This window comes from Arachis ipaensis, chromosome B5 (genome assembly GCF_059453495.1).
Source record: "Arachis ipaensis isolate K30076 ecotype BB chromosome B5, ASM5945349v1, whole genome shotgun sequence".
Lineage (NCBI taxonomy): Eukaryota > Viridiplantae > Streptophyta > Magnoliopsida > Fabales > Fabaceae > Arachis > Arachis ipaensis.
Genome location: NC_142440.1, coordinates 19,679,133 through 19,702,568, shown reverse-complemented (window position 1 = coordinate 19,702,568; position 23,436 = coordinate 19,679,133). Strand labels below are relative to the sequence as shown.

At 33.1% G+C, this 23,436-nt stretch overlaps 1 protein-coding gene and 1 pseudogene across 3 annotated transcripts; both read left to right on the top strand.

The window, feature by feature from the left end:
* Positions 1 to 13,660: 13,660 nt before the first annotated feature.
* Positions 13,661 to 15,356, top strand: LOC107643224 (putative 12-oxophytodienoate reductase 11; annotated as a pseudogene). The gene is made up of 3 exons (XR_015883460.1): positions 13,661 to 14,139; positions 14,226 to 14,402; positions 14,637 to 15,356. The product of XR_015883460.1 is annotated as a putative 12-oxophytodienoate reductase 11 (transcript).
* A 3,962-nt stretch (positions 15,357 to 19,318) lies between these two features.
* Positions 19,319 to 23,224, top strand: LOC107643222 (type IV inositol polyphosphate 5-phosphatase 7-like). 2 transcript variants are annotated; one of them, XM_088487967.1, is made up of 12 exons: positions 19,319 to 19,659; positions 19,796 to 19,892; positions 20,031 to 20,105; positions 20,193 to 20,373; positions 20,463 to 21,138; positions 21,227 to 21,420; positions 21,512 to 21,620; positions 21,699 to 21,847; positions 21,938 to 22,207; positions 22,447 to 22,542; positions 22,671 to 22,835; positions 22,955 to 23,224. In XM_088487967.1, exons 1-9 carry the CDS (start codon positions 19,630 to 19,632, stop codon positions 22,161 to 22,163), a joined length of 1,737 nt encoding a protein of 578 aa, XP_088344093.1. In that variant the 5' UTR covers positions 19,319 to 19,629; the 3' UTR covers positions 22,164 to 22,207; positions 22,447 to 22,542; positions 22,671 to 22,835; positions 22,955 to 23,224. The 2 variants fall into 2 exon arrangements, with proteins under 2 accessions (XP_088344093.1, XP_020978933.1); XM_021123274.2 differs by having other exon boundaries at positions 19,486 to 19,659; positions 20,178 to 20,373.
* Positions 23,225 to 23,436: the final 212 nt, after the last annotated feature.

Below are 23,436 nucleotides of genomic sequence, written 5' to 3'. Positions count from 1 at the left end.
AGAATAACATCAATTTAGAGATATTTTCTTGAATCTACATAACAATATAATTTTGTTATTTTAAAACACAAGGAGTTGTATTAACATTAAACGCATAACCAAATTATGGTTAATAAGTTGTCTTCGAGTGGGTTAATATGTTCATTGACTTACCATATTTGTCAGGTTCTTGTGACTCAACTTGAATAGTTTACTTATGATTAGTTTATTTACTGTAGAGTGAGTTTAACTATATATTTTATAATAATAACTATGTTCTTATTGTCACTGTTTATGGAAACACTAAATTTTTTTGAATATAATGAATGGTGTATTCACTATATTTTACCCAATTACTACTGAATCCATTTTTGAATATATGTTGAATAAGTAAACTGTAAATAGGTAACAAAGTTTTGCATCATGTCATAATGAAAAGATCAGCAGCAGCAAGCACTAGACCATTCAATCCATAAAGTTCTCTATACTCAGAAAGACCAGCAATTTTTTTATGAAGCTTATACATACAAACTTAGTCACTTCATAATAACATAGACATTGAAAACACTATAATATTAACAATACACTTCATGAGTTTAAAATATGGTAAATGTAAATTTTAGGATCCCAATCACCCACAGGCTTTAAAATCTTTCAATTGTCAGATTTAACCGGCGATTCTGCAAGGAGTCCATCTTCAGGATAATGGTGTCATTTTCTTTCAAGTTATAAGTTTGACAACATTCGGTCCAATCCACCTCGAATTTTCACTCTGTGTTTCTTCCTTGACTTTTGAGTAGATAAAAAAAAAGACGTTGTTGCCTCTGCTAGATGATGGACCAGCGATTTGCCAAATTGAACCATGTCCAAATGGAGTGAGATGTGCAGCAAAACTAGCACCCAAGTACTGCAAAAAATGAAGCATTGTTCGTGTTTTGGGAGAAATTATAAAGGTTATGTATCATAAATGGATAATCAGAATTTGACGTATTTGCATAAAATTGATATAAATTATTTAGAATCAACTTACCAATCTACTTCCGGTCACGCCAGCAAGTGTCAATGTCTTCCTATAGGAAACCTGTGGATTGTACCTGCTTGAGGATAGTTTAAATTGTTAGTCTCCATCCTAAAATTTATCTCAATGTTATCTAGAAATAAAATTTATGGATAAATACATAAATTAAGTGTCACATTATCTATTGTCATGTATTTCTTCTCTTTTAGAACTGTCTTCGCTCAACTCAATGGTTGAATTGTTTTCATGACACATAATTATTGGATTGTTAGGATTATTACCCTCCATTGTTGAATCCTCATCCTCATCTGATGAGTCTTAAAGCTCTAATGGTTCAGATCCAGACAGTATCATAACATTAGGTGAGGAGGCGTCGCTATTGTTGCTGTAATCTAGATGAAATGCTCTTTTTACATTGTGCAGTGTATTTTGGTCCAATCGGTCCCCCACATAAAAGTTTTTATCAGAAAAAATTTTAATTGGTTGGTTCATTTCATTGAAAAGTGAAATGAAAAATATCCCAAAACCCGCATAGGTAAACTGTATAGTATTCCCTCTCCCGACAAAATAAAAATCCCTAATAAGCTCGAATGAACCCTTAGTTTTGGCTTTCTGTTTATTTTTACTTTCTATATCCAACACTAAGCAATTATTCCACTCATCGATTGCAAAGAATGAGGACCCTAATTCGTGACCATAAATTACTTCAAAACACGGTGGTAGAGCTCTGTCTCCCTATATTACATGTTACAGTTCAAATTAAATGCTGCAACTCACATGCTATTTACGATACATGACATAATATTACATATATTTGATTACCTGCCCGTCGTATAGTCGAAACCTAAGAGTTGCTTCTTCTCCTTTGATCCAATATTCTTGGGTTGCCATAAACCTTCTGAGAGCATATAACAGCACCATCATAAGTTAGTAAGACTTCGATTATTTGCATTGTAAGAAATGGGCCCGTGCTGACTTAAGTAAATAGTCATCTTTCATTGATATATTTAAGCTGTATAAGAACAAAAAACAAAAAAACAAAAAATGCTGGCTATGATAGTAACATATAGACTACAAACATCATTAATGGAATATGATTGTCCGATGATTATTTTGAAGCCATATACAAATTGTAGAAACCATAGTTAATTTCAGTTCCTGTGATAAATGAATAGAGTGGTAAAGAAATCTGAACTGAAAAATCTATAGTTAGCCAATGACATAAGTTACTTCAACCCAAGCCAAGCTTGATAAAATATGACATATCAAAAATGGTTATCTAAACAATAATTATAATTAATGAGATTAAAAAATTAAGAAAACTTTTGGTACATAATAACTTATTAATGAGTACAGTTATTTCATGAATCTTATGCTAATATATCTTTTATTTGATTCTGAAGAATTTATTTTCAAAACAATTACATAAAAAGTTATATAAAAATTACTAAAATAATGAAATTATTCAGAATTATTTTTTTTAGTTGGGTTAAATATCAACTATTCTTTTGATGGGTATTTATTTTTAATTACTTAAAATAATTTTTGTTTGTCAATATCTCTACGAAGTTAGCTTTCTTTTTATACACATGCAAATCAAGTATCAATCAGGATTCAGATTTTTACCTGTTGGCATCATTTCTATCTGCATGCACCGCTATCCAATTTTATGATGTTGCTAATTGCGTTCTCAGCACTGAAGAATAGATCAACGATTTTTTCTCTTAGTATAAAATATTGTATTAGAATAATTAATAAAACATGAATTTTTTTTGGTTTCTTTTTGTGTTAAGAGAGACGGTTAGAAGTTAGAGAGAGAGGAACATTTTACATGGATGGTGCAAACATTGCTTTGTTCTTCGGAAGGATCTTGGATACATTAGGGATGGCAACGGGGCGGGTAGGGGCGGATTTTTGCTCTACCCGACTCCGCACCGCCGTACAACAACCCGCATAGAACCCACCCCAGTTCTACCCGCGCATAGTAAAACGTTGAACTCTAACCCGCCCCGCCCCTATAATTATTAAAATTCAATAAATAAAATTAAATTTCAAAATTTATATAACCATCATCACATACATAATATAAATTAAATTAAAAATTTAAATATGATATAATATTATTAATTATTTACTAATTATTTTACATATATTATACATATTATATATTAAAATTATATATATGATATATATAGAGGGGCGGGTATTACCTAAACCCGACACCGCCCCGCCCCTCCCAAGAACCCGCCCAGTGCAGGGCAGGTAATTACCTGCTCCGAACGGGTAGGGGCGGGGTGACTACCCGTGGGTTCGGGTGGTATTGCCATCCCTATGATAGATGCTGTAGGTCTAGATTCTTCTTTTGTACTTTTGTTGAAACTCCTTGCTTTCTAATCTTTGGTTTTCCTTGCTTACTAAGACAAAGGAGTTACATTCTTTCATTCTCATGTTTCTTTTGTTTCTTTTGGATAATAAAATTCAACAAATTGTAGGATCCTTGTGTTCTGTTAGCTGGTACAATTACATCTATCTCTAATGATAGGAATTGATGATTCTCAGTTTGTTTGTGTGGTGAAAAAATAGATGTAGACCAATCTAAGCTCTTTTGTCACCTTTGCTTGACACATTGTTTTGATGGAGTTTTAAGGTTATCTTTTGAACTATGTTCATTTCTATTTATATATTATTTAATTAATAGATTTTTGGGTTAGTTTAGGACTTTTGGATTATTTTAAAATATTTTTACTATTATTTTGTTATTGTAGATACAAAGTAAAAGTTTTTGTTAATCACGCTGGTGGTTGCAATGCATTAATTCTCCATGATGGAGATGTGCAACACTTAATGAGGCGAAAATGTTCTGAGGTTTTAAGAGATGATGGCTCCTTTATCTTGGTTAGCTTCTTCACGAATTACTTCTAAATGAGATTAATTTATTATTTATTTGTTACATTGATGCATATAATTTATCTAAAAATTGTGAACTATTTAGATGTGGGTTTGATAAAAACTCATTTATTTCATATGGTGCTATAAGTAATACTGAAAATCTGTATTTTTTACAATTAATATTGAAATAAAATTAGTAAGGAGTTTATCGTTAGCTGTGTTATTATACACCACTTGAATTTTATTTGGATATGTTTAACATTTAGTTATTTATTGTTTGTAATCTAAAATTGATGATTGAGTTGTTTCTCTCGGAATCGGTAATGTATTTAGGAGTTGGTTGTGTGTGTGTGCGTGTGTGTGTGTTTTTCTTTGTTAGTGGTATTTTTATTTTAAAAATATTTTTATGTCTTGCAGGTCACATTCTTAACTTTATTAGAAAACAAGATATTTATTTTAATTTCATGTATGATGCTAAGTTAGTTTCTAATCTTTGAATTATTGATGATGTATTTCTTATTGGGGATTTAATTGAATAAATTAATATTGTTGTTCTGCCTCTTTTTTTTTTATCATGTGCTTTAGACTGGAACTCTTTATCTCTTATATTTCTACCTGTTAAATGATATATCTTTATAAAACTGTTGTAGTCAAAAGTGAAAAATTTTGTAAAATTCTCTCTGGTGTGTTATCAATTGATGGTTTCCTTAATTTGTATCTTAAAAATACGTCATGTGTATCGTTACTACTCTTTATTTTGTTCTCTTTTTGTGTTTTTGATTTTGTGGGTTTGATATTCTATTCTTTTTTTTCTCTGTATATACAGATACTGATTTCTCTATTCTTCTATTATCAGAATGAACAATTTCACTTGGATGCATCCAATTTTTTGTACAAATTGATAGGAAAAAAATTGGTATTCATGGTTAATCCTCAGCCCGTTGAGAGTGCCCTCCGTATAATGTTTTCAAAGTTTTTACACATGAGTTTATGTTAAAGCTGATTTAACGTGTTGAGAATCATATTTTGAATACGGTCAGTTTAGTTTCCTCTATGGACTTCCAAGTTATTTTTTAGTAAGTGTTTATTCACTTTTTTTAGTATTATGTGTAACAATGATATTGTCCTTTCTATCAAAACATGTATAATTAGCGTGCTACTGTTTCGGCTTCAAATGTGGCTTCTATTGAAGACCCTATTTCACATATTTTCGATTCAGTATTATCTGCTGTAAGTTTTCATCTTTATGTTGTATTTTCGACCATTATTCCTTGATATCGCGTTTTTGTAGAACTAGTTCTTTATTGCTTAAGTATATTTGAATATATTATTATATCAACTATGTCTTACTAATTTTTTTTTGTATTATGTCTTACTGGTTCTTTATTGTCTTTTGAACATCATATATTATTAAGGTATATCAAAATAGCATCAATTTATAGATATTTGCTTGAATCTACATAACAATATAATTTTGTTATTTTAAAACACAGGGAGTTGTATTAACATTATACGCATTACCAAATTATTAGTTAATAAGTTGTCTTCGAGTGGGTTAATATGTTCGTTCACTTACCATATTTTTCAGGTTCTTGTGACTCAACTCGAACAGTTTACTTATGATTAGTTTATTTATTGTAGAGTAAGTTTAACTATATATTTTATAATAATAACTGTTCTCAATGTCACTGTTTACGGAAACACTAAGTTTTTTTGAATATAATGAATGGTGTATTCACTATATTTTATCCAATTACTACTGAATCAATTTTTCCAATATATGTTGAATATGTAAACTATAAATAGGTAACAAAGTTTTGCATAATGTCGTAATGAAAAGATCAACAACAGCAGGCACTAGACCATTCAATCCATGAAGTTCTCTATACTCAGAGAGACCAGCAAATTTTTTATGAAGCTTATACATACAAACTTAGTCGCTTCATAATAACATAGACACTATAATATTAACAATACACTTCATGAATTCAAAATATGATGAATGTAAATTTTAGGATCCCAATCACCCACAGGCTTTAAAATCTTTCAATTGTCAGATCTATCCAGCGGTTCTGCAAGGAGTCCATCTTCAGGATAATTGTGTCATTTTCCTTCAAGTTATAAGTTTGACAACATTCGGCACAATCTTCCCGAATTTCCACTCTGTATTTCTCCCTTGATTTTTGAGTAGATGGAAAAAAAAGTCGTTGTTGCCTCTGCTAGATGATGGACTAGCAATTTGCCAAATTGAACCATGTCCAAATGGAGTGAGATGTGCAGCAAAACTAGCACCCAGGTACTGCAAAAATTGAAGCATTGTTAGTGTTTTGGGAGAAATTATTAAGGTTATGTATCGTAAATGGATAATCAGAATTTGATGTGTTTGCATAAAATTGATATGAATTATTTAGAATTAACTTACCAATCTACTTCCGGTCACGTTAGCAGGTGTCAATGTCTTCCTATAGGAAACCTGTGGATTGTACCTGCTTGAGGATAGTTTAAATTATTAGTCTCCATCCTAAAATTTATCTCAATGTTATCTAGAAATAAAATTTATGGATAAATACATAAATTAAGTGTCACATTACCTATTGTCAGGTGTTTCTTCTCTTTTAGAACTATCTTCGCTCAACTCAATGGTTGAATTGCTTTCATCACACATAATTATTGGATTGTTAGGGTTATTACCTTCCATTGTTGAATCTTCATCCTCATCTAATGAGTCTTGAAGCTCTGATGGTTCAGACCCAGATAGTATCATAACATCAGGTGAGGTGGCGTCACTGTTGCTATTGTAATCTAGATGAAATACTCTTTTTACATTGTGCAGTGTATTTTAGTCCAATCGGTCCCTTACATAAAAGTTTTTATCAAGAAAAATTTTAATTGGTTGGTTCATTTCATTGAAAAGTGAAATAAAAAATATCTCAAAACCTGCATAGGTAAACTATATAGTATTCTTAGGGGTGGCAATATGTACCCTATCCGCGGGTACCCAACCCGACCCTACCCGGTCGGGTAGGGTTGCCAACCCGATTCGCAGCTGGTAAGGTAGGATGCGAGTAGGGTTCTCGTGCAGGTAGGGTAGGGTGCGGGTTGAGCCTCAACCCTACCCGACCAACCCGCACTCTATATATGTATATATTATATACTTATATAAAAATATGTTTTAAGTGGATATTGAACCAAAGACCTCTCACTAAATACAAAAGATCCTTAGCCACTAAAAAAAATCATTAATTGCTAATTTAATATTTTATTTTACATAAAAGTCAGTTCTATTTTGAATTGTCATCAAGTTATATAATAATAATGTATCTTTTCTATAACCCGCGGGTAAGGTCAGGTACCCGCGGGTTAAGAGCGGATAGGGTTAGGGTTGAGATATTTTTAACCCGTGGGTAGGATTGGGTTGAGTTTATATAAAAATATCAACCCGCGGGTAGGGTTAGGATTGGATCCAAACCCTACCCTACCCTACCTATTGCCACCCCTAGCTCTCCCGACAAAATAAAAACCCCTAATCAGTTCGAATGAACCTTAGTTATGGCCTTCTATTTATTTTTACTTTCTATATCCCACATTAAGCAATTATCCACTCATCAGTTGCGTAGCATGAGGACCTTAATTCGTGCCCATAAATTGCTTCAAAACACGGTGGTAGAGCTCTATCTCCCTATATTTCATATTACAGTTCAAATTAAATGCTGCAACTCACATGCTATTTACGATACATGACATAATATTACATATATTTGGTTATTTGCCCGTCGTATAGTCGAAACCTCAGAGTTGCTTCTTTTCCTTTGATCCAGTGTTCTTGAGTTGCCATAAACCTTCTGAGAGCATATAACAGCACCATCATAAGTCAGTGAGACTTCAATTTTTTGCATTGTAAGAAATGGACCCATGCCGACTTAATAAATAGTCATCTTTCATTGATATATTTAATTTCTGTCATTATATTTGCTATTTGAAGTATCTTTTGTATTGCCTATTTAGTCGCACAGGTTGTGAAAAAATTATTTTTGGTACTTCCGTTGTTAGATAGGTTCTTGTTTTGAACCTTTGTTGAGTTTTTCCCAACAAGTGGTATCAGAGCCGATGGTTAATCGGTCTGGTGGTTTTAAGGGATATTCAAGGTGAAGCATCGAAAGTCTTCCCGGCAAAGGTGGTTCGGGCGGCGTGTCCGCAGTGTTTTGCGGCGGTGTGATGGACGAATACCCGTAGTGGAGGAGCTAGAAAAAGGAAGAGTTGATGCTTGATGTGGAGGCTCACACTTGGGGGGGGAGATTGTTAATATTGCAAGTGTGAGGAGTGTTGAAGTTAGTCCCACATCAAAGAAAGCAAGCAAGAGTGAGGAGTTTATAAGATGAGAGACCCATTAACTTACTACCTTAAGGTTTTGAGTTGGATGTGGTGTCTTCTCATTTTATGTTATCTCACTTGATTCCTCTCCGAAATCTTCTGGTCGAGAGCTCCCCACGGTTGACCTAACACATATAGACTACAAACATCATTAATGGAATATGATTGTCCGATGATTATTTTGAAGCCATATACAAATTGTAGAAACCATAGTTAATTTCAGTTCCCGTGATAAATGAATAGAGTGGTAAAGAAATCTGAACTGAAAAATCTACAGTTAGCCAATGACATAAGTTACTTCAACCCAAGCCAAGCTTGATAAAATGTGACATATCAAAAATGGTTATCTAAATAATAATTATAATTAATGAGATTAAAAAATTAAAAAAACTTTTGGTACAAAACTTATTAATGAGTACAATTATTTCATGAATCTTATGCTAATATATCTTTTATTTGATTTCGAAGAATTTATTTTCAAAAAAACTACATAAAAAGTTATATAAAAACTATTAAAATAATGAAATTATTAAGAATTATTTTTTGTTTAGTTGGGTTAAATATCAACTATTCTTTTGATGGGGATTTATTTTTAATTACTTAAAATAATTTTTGTTTGTCAATATCTCTACGAAGTTAGCTTTTTTTTTTTATACCGATCTCAAAACAGAGTTTGGCCATTTAATTTGAAGGATTTGTTCCAAAATGTGGGATAAGAGGACTCGCAATTTTACTAATCTAGAATAATAAGTTTCTATGTCATGTACCAACTGAGTGTTACTTGATGTTCAATTTTTTTATACACATGCAAATCAAGTATCAATTAGGATTCAAATTTTTACCTGTTGGCATCATTTCTATCTGCATGCACTGCCATCCAACTTTATGATGTTGCTAATTGCGTTCTCAGCACTGAAGAATAGACCAACGATTTTTTCTCTTAATACAAAATATTGTATTAGAATAATTAATAAAACAGGAATTCTTTTTTGGTTTCTTTTTGTGTTTAGAGAGACGGTTAGAAGTGAGAGAGAGAGGAACATTTCACATGAATGGTGCAAACCTTGCTTTGTTCTTCGGAAGGATTTTGGATAGATGCTGTTGGTCTAGATTCTTCTTTTGTACTTCTGCTGAAACTCCTTGCTTTCTAATCTTTGGTTTGCCTTGCTCAATAAAGACAGAGGAGTTACGTTTTTTCATTCTCATGTTTCTTTTGTTTCTTTTGGAACATAAACTTCAACAAATTGTAGGATCCTTGTGTTTTGTTGGCTGGTACAATTACATCTATCTCTAATGATAGGAATTTGTGGTACTCAGTTAGTTTGTGTGGTAGAAAAATAGATGCAGACCAATCTAAGCTCTTTTGTCACCTTTACTTGACACATTGTTCTGATGGAGTTTTGAGGTTATCTTTTGAACTATGTTCATTTCTATTTATATATTGTTTAATTAGTAGATTTTCGAATTAGTTTAGAACTTTTGGATTATTTTAAAATATTTTTACTGTTATTTTGTTATTGTAGATACAAAGTAAAAGTTTTTGTTAATCATGCTGGTGGTTGCAATGCATTAATTCTCCATGATGGAGATGTGCAACACTTAATGGGGCGAAAATGTTCTGAGGTTTTAAGAGATGATGGCTCCTTATCTTGGTTAGCTTATTCACGAGTTACTTCTAAACGAGATTAATGTATTATTTATTTGTTACATTGATGCGTATAATTTATCTAAAAATTGTGAACTATTTAGATGTGGGTTTGATAACAACTCATTTATTTCATATGGTGCTATAAGTAATACTGAAAATCTGTATTTTTTACAACTAAGATTGAAATAAAATTAGTCAATAGTTTATCCTTAGTTGTGTTATTATACACCACTGAATTTTATTTGGATATGTTTAACATTTAGTTATTTATTGTTTGTAATCTAAAACTGATGATTGAGTTGTTTCTCTCGGAATCGGTAATGTATTTAGGAGTTGGTTGTATGTGTATGTGTGTGTGTGTGTTTTTTTTTTAGTTAGTGGTATTTTCATTTTAAAAATATTTTTATGTGTTGCAGGTCACATTCTTAACTTTATTAGAAAACAAGACATCTATTTTAATTTCATTTATGATGCTAAGTTAGTTTCTAATCTTTGAATTATTGATGTTGTATTTCTTATTGGAAATTTAATTGAATAAATTAATAATGTTATTGTTCTGCCTTTTTTTTTTCACTATGTGCTCTAGACGGGAATTCTTTATCTCTTATATTTCTACCTGTTAAATGATATATCTTTATTCATTTAATGTAAAAAAACTGTTGTGGTCAAAAGTGAAAAATTCTGTAAAATTCTCTCTGGTGTAATATCAATTGATGGTTTCCTTAATTTGTATCTTAAAGATACGTCATGTGTATCGTTACTATTCTTTATTTTGTTTTCTTTCTGTGTCTTTGATTTTTTGGATTTGATATTCTATTCTTTTTTTTTCTCTGTATATTTAGATACTAATTTCTCTATTCTTCTATTATCAGAATAAATAATTTCACTTGAATGCATCTAATTTTTTGTACAAATTGATAGAAAAAAATGGTATTTATGGTTGATCCTCAATCCATTGAGAGTGACACAATATGCCCTGCATATAATGTTTTTAAATTTTCTACACATGAGTTTATGTTAAAGCAAATTGAACGTGTTGAGAATCGTGTCTTGAATGCGATTAGTTTAGTTTCCTCTATTGACTTTCAAGTTATTTTTTAATAAGTGTTTATTCACTTTTTTAGTATTATGCGTAATAATAATATTCTCTTTTCTATCAAAATATATATAATTAACGTGCTATTGTTTCGGCTTCACATATGATTTCTATTGAAGACCCTGTTTCACATATTTTCGGTTTAGTATTACCTGTTGTAAGTTTTCATCTTTATATTATATTTCCGACCATTATTTCTTGATATCGCATTTTTGTAGAATTGGTTCAGTATTACCAGTATTGATTGATGAATTGATATGTATACTTACTTTTAGAGTTTTAATTATGATATTATTTGTATTTCTCAAGATGAGTGTTTTTTTTTTTTTGGAAAAACACTAGTATTTCATAAAATACATGTGATTTTCTTATAAAAAATTAGTTGTGTTTTTGACAAAACATAATAAGAATTAATGAATGAAAAATTCTACGGTGTTGACCCATATTGTGAGCATGGGATGATGTTAACGCATGACGGTTTGGGAGCGTGAAACTTAGTTAATAGCTATTTTTTCGTTGATGTTATTCATTCTCCGTTCTCATTACTGTACTTAGTTATGATTAATGAAACTGCTAAGTATTTTTTTAGTTTGTGGGTTGTAGGGATGTCAATGGGGCAGGGCGGGGGCGGGGGATGCCTCTCTGCTCCCCATCCCCGCCCTCAGATTTGCTCTCCATCCCCGCCCCATTCCCCGTCATGGGGGAATATTGCTCCCCATCCCCATTCCCCGTGGGGACCCCATTCTCCATCTACATAATAGTTCTAACTAATTATTAATTTCCATATGAATAGAGCTGCAAGTATCTATCTTATACAAAAACTGTAAGATTTTATACAAAAAATCTAAATGACACGATAGTGACTTCTTTCGAAATAACGCAATGGGAAACGCAACGACGAGCCAAAGGACAAAACAGTGGATGCGGTGGGAGACGCAGCAACAGAGAGGAGAATGGATACGACGGCAGAGTTACGAAAAGAAACGCCGCAAATAGAAATTACAACACGGTAAGGGTAATGGCACAGTGAGGTGTGACGATGCGGTGAGAAGGGTAACGAGGGGACGGCTGCAGAGAGGTTGGATAGAGTATGGACAACCTTAGGGATCTCTGAATTGAAGAAGGGTTATGCAAATAAAGATTAGGAGTTTTAGGTTTCTATATATATGTCTGTGTAAGAAATGACTAAAAAACATATATGAGAAATAAACTATTAAAGATAATTCAGGGAATTCATAAATTTCGGGGAATAGCGGGGACGGGGCGGGGATCCCCGCTCGGGTCCCCGCGCTTGCTTCGGGGAAATTTTGTCCCCCATCCCCATCCCTGCGGAAAAATTTCCCACAATCAGATCCCCATTCGGGGCAGTCCCCGCAGGAATCCCCGCGTCTCGGAAAATTTTGCCATCCCTAGTGGGTTGGTTACCCCAAATTTGGTAATGGGCCATAGTAGATGATACTTTATACCATTCTCAATAAAAAAAGAGTATATATCCATTTTGATTTTCAAAGAATTTTGGACTAGACACTTTAGTTTCCAATTAAAATTAATTACTCGATTGATCTCTAACAATTAATTTCGTCAGTCATTTAGGTTTTAGGTTTTTGGCTCCGTCAACTCTCCAACTAAAATTCAAAATTAACAAACTCTTTCTCTTAATCTTCATCTTTATCTTTCTCTCTTTTTTCTCTCATTCTCTATTTTTTCTATTTTTTTGTTCTACAAAAAATAAAATTAACAAAATAATATAATTTAAATAAAAAATATGATTAGTATATACATTTTTTTAAGTTTTTTATTTAGTTTTAAATTTTCATCGTTTATCTTTCTAATCTATATTTTTTTTTTCTTTTAAATATTTATTAAATATAATTTGAAAAGAATTCTAATGTTACGATTAAAAGTTAAAATTAAAAGTTAATTGTTTAAAAAAATTGATTTTGAGTTAATTTTATAACTATCAATATAATTTTTTTATACTAATATCTAATTATATTTTTATATACATATATATAGAGAAAAAAAATATTTTTAAATAGCAAGCATAAAAATTAATTATTTCTATTTGTGCAACAGACTTAACACCTAATCAAAAGTATACAAGTTAAATCGTTTATAATTTTAGATAACGAAATTAAAATTAATTATTAGTAATAAATTAAACTCTTTTACATGAAAATAATAATTAAAAATCTTAATATTCGAATTTTTATCTACGGAGACCTTGGTCTTCTTAGCTGACGAAAACTTTTGTCCATACGATCTTTTTGTAAAAATAATTTAATTCTATAAATCTTTTGTACCATAATTTATAATGTAAGAATAAAACCGACATAATTTTAAAGAATTTGTATTCTTGTAATATAATTACGGATAAAAATATTAGTTATTAATAAATATGATAGACGAATAATAAAATAATAATTTATAAAATAAAAAATATATTTTATGATTAAATAATATATTAAAAAATTATTTTATAATTAAAATTAAATAAAATTTATTTGACCATCAATTTAAAAAAATATGTTTTGTTTTGGAAAAAAAAGAAAGAAAAAGATGGTTCAGTATACAGAGGTGGACTTTTTTTTTGACAAGTCAAAAATAACATACAGAGATAGAGAATAGAAAACTCTTTTGCGTCTTATTGCAGCTTGAGTCTGATGGGTACCTACCTGATTCAAGGAAAAATATCTGGTTTGGGAATCGAAAATGGTGACTATGTGTTCCTACGTTTGAGGATCCACCAGGCACTGCGCTATTTAATGAAGCAACGAAGCTGATGACACATATATATTTATGCCATGGATAGCGTTATTCCTCTCCTTACTCCATACAAGATGGGGAAGTTCAATTTATCACACAGGGTTGTGTTGGCGCCACTAACAAGGCAGAGGTCCTACAACAATGTTCCACAGCCCCATGCAGTTTTGTACTACTCCCAGAGAACCACCAATGGCGGCCTTCTCATTGCGGAAGCCACTTGTATATCCCCCACTGCTCGCGGCTATGCTGATACTCCCGGGTTGTGGAGCGAGGAGCATGTTCATGCATGGAAGCCCATCGTGGACGCTGTTCATGCCAAGGGCGGCATCTTCTTCTGTCAGATTTGGCATGCTGGAAGAGTCTCCAACACATGTATGTACTCTCTTTCTCTCTCAATAGAAATAGTAATGTCGTTTATGTGAATGTAACTAAGTGTTGTATGTTTACGCTACAAAAAGGTTATCAGCCAAACGGTGAAGCCCCTGTATCTTCTACGGACAAGCAGCTCTCACCACAACCTCGAGGTAGTGGCACCGAAGTCGATACCTTCGCAAAACCAAGGCCACTAAGCATTCAGGAAATTCCTCAAGTTATCAACGACTTCAGACTTGCTGCTAGAAATGCTATTCGAGCTGGTAACTTGATTAATTGCATGGAAACATCTTCATGTGTGAAATTTCAATTTTGGGAGTATATATCCAAATAGGTCTTTAAAGAATTTTGCATAACATTTTCATCTCAAAAAAAAAAATTTATATTGAAGTTTTTGAACTTTACAAAAGAAAGACATATATGTTTCTCCCTTATATTAGTTAGATATGTGGTTTTTATTTGGACAAATAAATCCTATTTGGATATACTCTTTTTAGGTTTTGATGGAGTGGAGATCCATGGGGCTCACGGCTACCTACTTGAGCAGTTTATGAAAGACAAAGTGAATGACCGAACAGATGAATACGGTGGATCCCTTGAGAACCGTTGTCGATTTCCATTAGAAGTTGTTGAGGCAGTTGTGAATGAGGTAGGAGCTGAAAGAGTTGGAATCAGACTATCACCTTATGCAGAGTATGTAGATTGTGGAGATTCCAACCCTGAAGCATTGGGGCTTTACATGGTTAATGCACTCAACAAATATGGTATTCTCTACTGTCACATGGTTGAACCGAGAATGATAACCGCTGGAGAAAAAGGTGAATGCCCTCACAGTTTGGTGCCAATGAGAAAGGCCTTCAATGGCACTTTCATTGTTGCTGGAGGGTATGACAGAGAGGATGGGATCAAAGCCATAGCTGAAGACAGGGCAGATCTTGTTGCTTATGGTCGTTGGTTCTTGTCTAATCCGGATTTGCCAGAGAGATTCGCACTTAATGCACCTCTCAACGAGTATAACCGCCAAACGTTCTATACATCTGATCCTGTTATTGGTTATACCGACTATCCATTTCTTGATGATAGATGCTGCTGCTTCCCCTATGTAATGCAAAGTTGATTATTCTCACTAGATTCAAAGTATTGTGTTACAAACTTAGTTTTCTAATGCCATATGAGCATTGTGTTAACATTTATTATATCGTACTTCCTGTGTAAAACTAGTGTTATTATATTTCATCTACTTTAGGTCCCAACAAAAAAAAAAAGATTCGATTGATGTAAATCTATTTTTTTGTTGTTTTAATTTGATTCTTAGCAGCCACCTTACTTTAAAGGTGACTTAGTAACGAAGATCAGAAAACTATTGAATCTTAACTAGAGGTTCAATTCAATTTTTGTTAAAAGAAAGGCAAAAGTTGTAACTAATCTGTTAGTTAAGAGAGGAGTCTGGGATAAGACAGAATTCATCGAGTGGTTGGAGTTTTGGTTAGAGTTGTGTAATGCTCTTTGCTATGACCTTGTTATGGTGTCTTGTTGCTATTTTTTTTGTTTCTGATACTGCCTTTCATGTTCTAACTTTTTCTTAGTCAAAAAAATCTGCTTAGCTGATTTTTCGATATAGCTTACTAGACTAGAAAGAACTAGTAATTCATCTCTGATTTTGTTTGTATTTCTTATAAAGGTTTGGAGAATGTCTGGTGAACAAGTCACTGAAAGTGGGTGGGTAAGGCCCGTAAGGGACTGGTCAAACTTAAACCTCTCAAATCTCATTGAAAGCATAGACTTCAACATTTTCGGCCCATGGCCCAAAATAATCAGGAGTATCCACGTATTAGCGAGTCCATTTGAGAATTAGGAGCGAGAGACATGATCTTTGGTGGTGGTACCGGTACTAGTCATTTCACTCACTTGTAAGTTGTAACATGAATTAATGAATCAAAATTTTATAAGATTAGGTAGTGATGAAGGCAATAGGCAAGGCAAGGCTAGGCGAGAAGAGTGTAGCGTAGGTTCAATTCAATTATTGTATGAAATGTGTACTTGGTTTCTTCGACCTTGATTTCATTCATCCCTGTGTGGTCCAATAATGCATTTAAGATTTTTACTTTTACCCACCCAACAATCAATTTTCACCTCAATTTGGGAATGAAGAAGCACATTCCACGCCACTGCTACTTCTAGTAGAGATATCGAGCATGACAAAGGGAACAAGCACACAGAATCATTGCATCATCATGCTTAACATTGCCATTTCACACAACACAATGGCAAGCAAGTGTGATTCAACCACCCTAATAAAATGGTTACCAAACTAGGCTACCGTTTGGTCCAACCATGTTTTCCTAATTATGACAACCTTTTCACCTCATACATTTCTAATTAAAATAAAAACTTGTGCTTAGCTTTTCTACATGGAGTCGTGCCCCACATATATGGTATAGTCATATAATAAGTGATTTTGTATGTGATGTATGATTATATTTAAATTATTAAATTATAATAAGATAAGATAGGTCTACATCATAGTATTACAGTGTTGCTTGTTAGTATATCCATGTTTAATGCAAAAGATAGTGACAGATGAGGAAAGCTTTGTCACATACATTACCCAAACCCAAAAACCCTCATTTCACTCTATGTATGTATGTATAGAGTATGGACTAAGAGAGAAGAAACATTAAAGTTCAAAGCAAAAAAGAAGGAAACTGGAAGCGCAAAAGAGACCATGCTGCTCCCTTTGACTGAACTGCCTCGCTTATTTTTACCCCCTCTCACTCAATTTTACAATCTTGGAACACAAAAAGCAAAAGCAACAAGCAGATCTTCTTTCACTTCTTTTTGGTTTCTTACGAGCTTTTTCATACATATCTATATATTAATTAACAACCGGTTAATCTAATTAATATTATTGTTTTTGGATATGACCCCTTTCTACATTCTGTGTTAATGCCAGATGCTAATGCACCAAACTACTTTCCTATGCTATAATGCTGCATTTGGTTAATGTCTTTGAAACATATAGACACATATACAATATACAAAGATATATAAACATAAAAATACATCAATTTTGTAATATATTTAGTAATAATGTACAAGACACACACATACATACATACATATATATATATATAATATCAATTTTATTTTCTCCGTCTTATGCATTGTGTCTTATTCATTGGTAATTTTAAAAATAATTAGGGAAAAAAGGTCAAATTTTGTGTTTTATGCATTGTGTTTTTCTGTCTCAACTTTAAAAAGGAATACATGTATTTTGTATGTATCTGTGTATACCACTGTATTATCCAAATCCGTGTCTCACCAAACAAACGCTAGACGTGTACTACCATGTCTAACAATTAGTGTCAATGTCTTAACAAACAAACACAACCTAAAGTACAGATATATGAATTACTGTGTTCATATATTAGACACATTTTGAACAGGATATTCATCTGAGACTCGTTGACACGTGTGTCATTTGTGTTCAACTTGTGTCTTAGTAAAAGATGAAAAATACTTTTTTAGACGGTTTGGACACATCTAAATACTATCACGTGTTAGTATATTTAATTTTATTTTTAACATTATTCTTAAAATAAATTTAAAAATAATACAAATTATTATTTTTAAAAAAAAATATTTTTAATATTTTATATAATTAAAAAATATTTAAAATAATTAAAAAATTAATTTATATTTTATATATACGTCGTATTTTTCTCTCTTATAAAAATTTAAAATTTGTGTTCCTCAATTATGTCTTTATGTATATATGGATAGTCTTATTTCCAAGTTCCAACAATTGAATGTCGTGCAGTTGTGGCCAATGCTTTTTCACTCATATGTTGAATAATGAGTCATTTATTACTTTCAAGCTTAACTACATATTTAAGGAAACAGATCCATGCTATGCGTGATAGATTTTAATATGATTGAACAAATTCAATAATTCATCATCGCTGCGTTTAAATGTGTTCCCCTTACCAGCACTTTGCATTGTGACAGTACAAATTGTATTGCTAAATATCTGTTCAGAAGGCATAGCATTTAATTCTCTACCACAAACTTTGCCTCTCTTTCTCAAAATGAAAATGGACATCATATCACTATTGAATCCAAAGAGTTGGTTGGTTCTTCTTAGCTAGCTAGATATGATACCACTGATGAAGATGCTGAATCTTGTATAGATTGTCTATACTCAAATAGATATAGACTATTACATTACATGAAAACTCTGTGCCACCCAAATTTGTAGGACCACTTCTTCTTCGCATAAGATATAGATATAGGTGTATAATTCAATTTTCATGTACACTTTATACTATTTTATACTATATGGCTCTCTCTTTGTTACAGTTTTGTGCCCTTTGCTAGTTTAATTATATTATTGCTTGGATTATTCGATGCCTAACTCGGGCATTTACGTAACCATGTACACTAGAACTGTTGTTTTCTGAAATTGAAATTATGGAATGGTCGTCAACGTGGTTGAACATTTGAGGATTTGACCCGCATAGTGTTAATGTTAGAGAATAGAGATGGCATGGATTTGTTGAACGCTCGAGGATATTCAAAAGGCAGTAGCAATGGACGGCGCATGATTCTAAAGTCTAAATTAACATAACAAACACATACATGATGTACAATACGGATTCATTATGAAATTGAAACCTCCCTCCTAATGCATCATGAAATCAAAAAGAAAAAGATGAACCCCAAATTTGGGTGGAGTGCCAAAAAGTTCTTCAACTTGATTGGCTACAGATCCAAACATTCCGTGCTATATATGCATCCCCTTCCACCAATCATATACATTATACATACTATCACATTGCTCCATAAAATGCTCAATACTATATGATAGTAAAGACAATTGTTAGAGGAAGACTTAAAAGAATATATATAAGGTAATCAAAAAATATTTATTGTAAGTAAAATTATACCTATTAAAGAGGTCGAAATCTATCATTATTATATAACTGTTGTCACAAAAGCATGGTACAAAACATAACAAATTCACGATGATTCTAAATTGTAATGAATAAAAATAATAATTTAATGCTGTATGATCTACTTTTGCTTTGGCTTTGGTAAGAAGAGCAGAACGGGAAGAAGAAGAATACATGCAAAAATATACAAACGTTTGGTGAGTAAGGTGGGTGCAGCCTTTGTTGGTTGTGGCGGTTGTTGTTCTATGTTCAGAATCGTTAAAAGCTATGCCCCTCTCTTCTCTCTATAAAGCACATAATATAATATTGATTTAATAATTTATGAATAAAGTTGTTACATACATACTGTGCTTTATTCTGTTGAAAAAAAAAACAACCTTGTTCCACAGAACGAGGCACTATGCTTATGCTTATGCTTTTAAGAGTTAAGACACACAAACAACATAATTCACAATTCACAACCATAACCCTCTTTAGTCACATGAAATTCTTCTTCTTCTTCCTCTCTTCTCAAACTTTATGAATTGCAACATTAACAATGAGACTTGATCATTCAAACAACACCAAGGTTGGCTTTTTCTCCACTCTTTCTCTCTCTCTCTCTCTCTCTCATTTTATTTTTGTTTTTTCTTCTTCCATAACCATCTTTGAATTCTCGGCAACTCTGTTAACTTTTGTTCCCTCTGTTGTGGTGAATCATGAAGCTGTCATGGTCCAAGAGAATGGTCAGAAAGTTCTTCAACATCAAAACCAAAACGGAGGACTCTCACCAACCAAATGCTGTTTCTTATGGTTATGGAGGTGCACATCTTTTTTTTTATTCAACAATTAAAGCCTAGTTTCCTTCATCAAATTCATCCCTCATTCCTATGCATTTTGTCTGCTGCTTCGGATTCACCAATGCTCATTGATTTTCATGAATTTTGTTTCTTTCTGCAGTTGGTGACGTGGAATACAGAAGCAGAAGCAGCTTCTCCGAGAGAGAGCCATGCTCAAACAAGAAGAGCAAAACAGGTAAACACACACAATCTTCAATGAGTGGATTCTGACAATTTATACGAAATCCTCATAAATTGCAATGTACAGACAAGGGAGGAGGAGGAGGAGGAGGAGGAGGAGGAAGAAGAGGAAGAATGAATCTTGAGCATCCTCGAATCATAGATGTCCACAACTATAGCATTTTTGTTGCAACATGGAATGTGGCTGGAAGATCCCCAACAAGTAATTTGAGCATAGATGATTGGCTTCATGCATCACCAGCTGCAGATATATATGTTCTTGGGTATGAATTAAATTACTTGTTTTTGAGGGAAAAGTCTTTGCTTTAATTGGTTACCAATAACAAGATTGCTACTTTTGTTTGTGTTGCAGATTTCAAGAGATAGTTCCCCTGAATGCTGGTAATATCTTAGGGGCTGAGGACAATGGTCCTGCAAAAAAGTGGCTTGCTCTGATTGGGAAGACTTTGAACAATCTTCCTGGTGCTAATGGAGGCAATGTGTACTATGCACCATCTCCTATTCCTCAGCCAGTTGTAGAATTAGATGCAGATTTCGAGGGATCGGCTCGACAGAAGAACTCTTGTTACTTTCATCGCCTCTCTTTCCAGACATCTTCTTCAACCAGCTGGAGAATGGACAATGATCCTTCAACTGCGCAGCCGCGGCTGGATAGAAGATTCAGTGTGTGTGATCGTGTGATATTCGGTCACAGACCAAGTGACTTTGATCCCAGTTTTAGATGGGGTTATAGGCCAAGTGACTATTCCAGAACAAGTGACTATTCCAGACCAAGTGACTACTCAAGATGGGGTTCCTCTGATGATGATAATGGCCTTGGAGATTCACCCAATACAGCGTTTTCGCCAGCTGCCTCTAATGAAGATGGATATGGAATGGCAGGGAGGTCAAGGTATTGTGTTGTTGCAAGCAAGCAAATGGTAGGAATATTTCTTACCATATGGGTTAGAAGTGAATTAAAAGATCATGTTGGGAACATGAAAGTGTCTTGTGTTGGCAGAGGACTCATGGGTTATCTTGGAAATAAGGTCAATTTCAATTCATACACATAGAAACATTTTCAAGATTCATCAGCTGTGTGAAAATGATTAATCTCTGATATGTATGTACTTGCAGGGATCCATATCAATTAGCATGTCTCTCCATGAAACAAGCTTTTGCTTCATTTGTAGCCACTTGACCTCTGGACAGAAAGAAGGAGATGAACTTAGAAGGAACTCTGATGTGATGGAGATTCTTAAGAAGACAAGGTTTCCACGTGTTCATGGTTCTGACAATGACAAGTCTCCGGAGACAATCCTCCAGCATGAGTAAGGATGAATCTTATTATGCAGAATGAACATCAAAAACGTTTCTGTTTCCACACACTCTTGTAATTTTGATTTTGATTCATTTTTTCAGTCGAATTATATGGCTTGGAGATTTGAATTACCGGATAGCTCTATCCTACCGTTCAGCAAAGGCACTTGTTGAGATGCAAAATTGGAGAGCATTATTGGAGAATGATCAGGTACCAATGGTAATTAACAACCTTCTCTTAGTTTAAGCATTGCAGAACGAATGAATCTTATGCTAAGTTTTGTGGCAGCTGAGAATAGAGCAGAAAAAGGGTCGTGCATTTGTTGGTTGGAATGAAGGCAAGATTTATTTCCCTCCAACATACAAATATTCAACCAATTCTGATAGATATGCAGGAGATGATATGCACCCTAAGGAGAAAAGGCGAACACCGGCCTGGTGAGATCATTAGGATTACTCTATTACTTCTGCTGCTACTACTGCTGCGCATGTTATGAACACATAGTAATCCTTAGATTCTTGGTGTAGGTGTGACCGTATTTTGTGGCACGGCGGAGGACTCCATCAATTGTCTTATGTGCGTGGAGAATCAAGATTCTCAGACCATAGGCCTGTTTATGGCATATTTTGGGCTGAAGTTGAGTCAAGTCATGGAAGAATGAAGAAAAGTATGAGTTGTTCTTCTCGTTCCAGAATTGAAGTGGAGGAACTTTTGCCATATTCCCATGGATATACAGAATTAACCTTTTTCTGAAGCAAGCAGGGTTTTACATATTTGATGCTTCCATGCATATTCAAGTACTTTCTCTATCCCTTGTTCATACATAATCATATATGCTCACATTTCTTGCTTCTAAAGCATAACTTAGGTGCCTGAAATTAAAGTTTATTCAGGCTAAGTATTGATCCTGAAATATAAGCTATTTTGCATCTTTCTATGATATAATTATGAAGTCTTTTGTGTCACTACAATTACAATGAATTTTCCACCTTGAGTTAGAAACCTTACATGCATGATGCAACCTATTACTGTTCAGAAAACTGGTCAAACAAGAACAAGTCACTGAAGAAATTCATACATAAATGGATAGGTTGGTTGATAGAGACAACCCATTTCCCATATACCGAAAAAGGTTAGTTTTTTTTTTAAAATTAATTTTTTTAAAACTCTGATGCTTTTCTTGGTTTCTGCTTTTGGTTCCAAACCTCTTTGTCTAATTCTAACTTTAACTTTTGTTTTTTTTGCATTGTGATTTGTCAGGTGCTAATATGTAATTTCACCTTTGTCTAACGCATGATCAGTACAGTTCATAATCATCATGAATGTTGTTACCTACTCACGCCAGCTTCTATCAATTAACAACACTCACTTTCCGTTGTCTCATATACCTTCTTATGACAAATCACAGTGCTGCACAATCATTAGGTACTAAATTATTCTTTTCTGATTAATTAATTAGTTAATGTATGTGTAAGTTACTAGTGATATGCACGCTACACGCATAATCATAATCATAATCAAACCCCTTCTTTTTTTGTGTGCAGGAAATGGAAGAGGATGATTTTTCATTTTTTATTCATCATTTTTAAATTGTTTCCAGAGAATATTTATGATGATTGAGAAGATGAAAATATTGTCAAAATAATCAACATTGTTATTATTTATTTGTTCTTGTAATAATGCATAGAAAATGAAGAAGAGTAGTTATGATGATGTATACTGATAGCTACAGTGATTGGAAAAGAAAAACTGTAGAAAGAATTTGAAAAGAAATGATTTAGTTAATTAATGAGGATAGAATTTTCAGAGCCCCCCACTGGTGATTGTCTTTGTCTTTTTCTCTGCACTACTAATGATATGATATGATACATCAAATAGTATGTAGTGCTTTGATTCCTGATATGCGTGCTCGTCTTTTTGTGATTGTTGGAGAGTTATTTAACAGATTATAAAGTCTCTCACAGCTTTAAAGTCATCAGTTCTGAATTCTGATGCTCAATTGCTCTTTGCTTTTGACTAATTTAAT

Coding starts and splice junctions, on each gene's coding strand:
- LOC107643222 (XM_021123274.2), top strand. CDS start 19,630: ATGAGACTTGATCATTCAAACAACACCAAG. Junction 20,106..20,177: donor AAACAAGAAGAGCAAAACAG/GTAAACACACAC, acceptor TGCAATGTACAG/ACAAGGGAGGAGGAGGAGGA. Junction 21,848..21,937: donor AAAAGGCGAACACCGGCCTG/GTGAGATCATTA, acceptor TTCTTGGTGTAG/GTGTGACCGTATTTTGTGGC.